Here is a 3,785-nt window from a genome sequence, read left to right on the forward strand (position 1 = left end):
TATTAATTATTATCATCATTTTACTTATTTTATGCTGATACTGGGGCTTGAACTCAGGACTTGGGTGCTGTTCCTGAGCTTTTCTGCTCAAGGCACTTGAGCCACAGCTCCATTTCTGCTTTTGGTGGTTAATTGGAGATATGAGTCTCATGGACTTTTCTGCATGGGCTGGCTTCAATCTGCATTCCTCAGATTTCAGCCTCCTGAATAGCTAGGATTACAGGCATGAGCCACGGACATGTAGGTGTTATTATTGCTGTTATTCAGAAAGTGACATAAAAGGATGAAGTAAAAATTTCTAGACAAAAATACTACAGATGAGAAAGAGAAGAAAGGAAAAAACCTGCATGAGAAATCCATGGGAAGACATCCTAGAGCATGGAAGATGTTGAAGAATCTCAAGGATGAAGCCATCCTAGAGTATATAGTGAGACCTTGTGGCAAAACAAACAAACAAACCCAAAACAACAACAATACCTCTCCCCCCCCAAAAAAAACCAACAAAAAAGAGACCAGGGATGACTAATTTGTGACTTTTAAGTTCTACTGTAATTGCTTGGTATACTCCCAAAGTAAAATTTTTAGTTTTACTCCAAAGTTAAAAAAAAATTTCCTATACTTAAGGTAATAAGACTATGAATGACTCCCAAACTCTGTTGATATTAAATTTAATATTAGAATTTTATGTCAGCTTAAAATTAATATAGAGAATGTTAGCCATAAAGCTAAAGATGAAAGGAGTGAAATATCAATGAAAGAAAAATAAATTTTAAGTCATATGTTCAAACAAAATGTGAAAAGAGAGAGAGAAGGAAGAAGAAGATAAGCATATATTTGGTCATCGGGAGAAGCATGTTTCCATTCACCTGGGATGACAGATTGAGGGCAGCCTTGTAGGGGTTTTGGGGGTGTCACAGCCATTTGCTCTTACATTGAGAAAGACTAGCATTTGCATCAAATGAGTTTTCTCCTCAGTGTTTTGTGTAGGGCAGCCTTTACCTCCTTGTTCCTCAGGCTGTAGATGAGGGGGTTGAGCATGGGGATCACTGTGGTGTAGAACACAGAGGCCACATTCTCCTGGGCCAGGGAACTGGCAGTGGAAGGCTTTAAGTACATGAATGCAGTGGATCCATAGAACATCCCCACAGCTGCAAAGTGAGAGCTGCAGGTGCTGAAGGCTTTGGCTCTGCCTTCAGTAGAGCTGATGCGGAGGATGCTGGACAGGATGAAGGCATAGGAAACAAGAACCATTAAGCTGGTCAGTATAATGTTGAATCCAGCTATAAAGAAGACAACAATCTCCACATCATAGGTGCTGGAACAGGAGAGCTTCATGAGAGGGAGGATGTCACAGAAGTAGTGGCTGATGAAGATGTCACAATAGTGCAGTTTTAACATGAGGCCAGTCTCTATTGTGGACCCAATGATTCCCATGGTGTAGACCAGAGCCACCAGCAGGCAGCAGAGAGTATGAGACATGATGATGTTGTAAAACAAGGGATGGCAGATGGCCACATAGCGGTCATAGGCCATTACCATGAGCATGTAACACTCAGCAATGACAAAAACAAGGAAGAAGTAGAGCTGAGACATACACCCTGTAGAGGAGATGATGTTCTTCTTGTTGACAAAGTTGACCAACATTTTAGGTGTGATGACAGAGGAGTAGCAGAGATCCACAAAGGACAGGTTACTGAGGAAGAAGTACATAGGGGTGTGAAGCTGCTGGTTGAGACCAATCAGGGTGATCATGCCCATGTTCCCCAGCATGGTGACCACATAGATCCCCAGGAAGAGGAGGAAGAGAGGGATCTGGAGCTCTGGCCGGTTGGTTAATCCCCCAAGAATGAACTCAGACACTGTGGAGTGGTTTTCTGTAGCCATTTTCTTTGGGCAGGAAGCCTGTGGTGATGGGAGAGAAGACAACTGGTGAAGGCGGCCCCTCCTCTGCTTCCTTTGGCCTTTGCCATCTCATGAGCCAGCCTGGCTGGCTGCAGGACTGATGCACCCTTCCTCTCCTCCTGTTGCTTGCTGAGAGCAAGACCAGCAATGAGTGTTTTAGATGGTAAAGGTGAGAGGAGAGAGGGAAAACCTTGTATCTCTTACCTGTGTTCCTATGTCCTAGATAACTGGTTCTCAATGTATCTCCAGTGTCCCAGCAACATCACCTTCACGTTGACCTTGCTTAGGATGCCAGTTCTTAGGTCTCACTTCCCCGGTACTGAATCAGGTACACTAGGCTGGATCTAGTGATTTACTCATTGTTTAATCTAAAGTTTGTAAACCTCTTCTTTACAAAAGATAGATAATATACCATATTTTGTTGGTGGTGACAGAATGTTCTTCAAGAATGTAATTCCTCTTTCATCTATTCAATTCCTAATATTCAATGATATGGAACATGAATATTGAAATTAATTGTCAGCATGATATAGTTACAAGCAGTGTCACTTAAGAAGTCTATTTTTATATTTAGTAGTGTCAATTCCAAGTTGGTTGTTATAATGGAATTAGGACAATATATTTGGCAATCCTTGTTTCAAGTCCTAAATTCTCATCAAAATGTGAGTTGTCGTTAAATGTCTGGGATTGTTGTTAGCCATTCACTGGATATGTTCTTAAGGTAGGTTTTTTCAATATTAGGTTTATGTGACTGCTTAGAAAATTTACAAAACACTGATGTCTAGGTTTTATTCACAAACATTTTTTGTTCATCTGTGGTTCAGTTTGTGCACTGGCACTTATCATCATCCTCAGTAGATGAATATTCCACTGATAACTTATGATTATTATTACTCTCAGAATGTAATTCCAAAACATGACATTATTTCATTGCTAATGACAAACAAATTATAGACATGAACATAGGAAGCATGCAGCATTATTGGTAGATATGACACATATAGATACTTCATCCGTGGGATTTTTTTTTTTTTTTTGTGCCTGTCCTGGGGCTTGAGCTCATGGCCTGAGTACTGTCCTTGAGCTTTTGTATTGGCATTCTTCCATGTGAGCCACAGTTTCACTCCCAGCTTTTTTGATGGTTGGTTGGAAGTAAGAATCACATGGACTTTCCTGCCTGGGCTGTTTTCAAACTCTGATCCTCAGATCTTACCATTCTGTGTAGCTCACTTACTGGTGTGAGTCACTGGTACCCAGAAAATGGGGTATGTTTATTTCAAGGTAATTAAATTTCACTATATTAATTATTCCTGAAATCATTATAAGCTTTTCTTCAATGGTTTATTTTTTTTTCATGTTCTTTCAAAGTCAGTCTCAGTAACTTTTGAAAACAGAGGAAATGTGGACTTAAAATTTTTGATTCTTTGAGAAAATTGATGTGCCAGATACCAAATGATCTGCCTACGGCCTACTACTGACAGATGATGTTCAGGAGAGAGTTCTCTCTCTCCTGGCAATAAGCTTCTTGCCTTTCCTTCCATGTGAAAACATCTAAGTCAGAATACCTATATTCTAACAAGTGTGATTGAAACATGTTTTATGTTTGACCTCTTAGTATGTGCATAATATAGAAAAAAGAATACTATATTTTTAAACTACACAGTACCCAGTAAATTGAAATTAAAACAATTCAGGTGGCTAACCAATTTCTTCCAATCAGAAAAGGTACAGATATTTTTTTTTCAAATTTTTATTATCAAACTGATGTACAGAGAGGTTAAGGTACAGATATTATACTACATTTTAGGGATCCTGAGCACCAACCTGTGTTGACTCTAATAAACTTTGTTATTTGTTATAAACTATGTTTGTGTTATTGCTTT

At 39.3% G+C, this 3,785-nt stretch overlaps 1 protein-coding gene across 1 annotated transcript; it reads right to left on the bottom strand.

The window, feature by feature from the left end:
- Positions 1–810: 810 nt before the first annotated feature.
- On the bottom strand, positions 811–1,884 carry LOC125348022 (olfactory receptor 151-like). The gene has a single exon (XM_048340959.1). It carries the CDS (start codon positions 1,882–1,884, stop codon positions 955–957), a length of 930 nt encoding a protein of 309 aa, XP_048196916.1. The 3' UTR covers positions 811–954.
- Between the last annotated feature and the right edge of the window lie 1,901 nt (positions 1,885–3,785).

Source organism: Perognathus longimembris, chromosome 3 (genome assembly GCF_023159225.1).
Source record: "Perognathus longimembris pacificus isolate PPM17 chromosome 3, ASM2315922v1, whole genome shotgun sequence".
Taxonomy (NCBI): domain Eukaryota; kingdom Metazoa; phylum Chordata; class Mammalia; order Rodentia; family Heteromyidae; genus Perognathus; species Perognathus longimembris.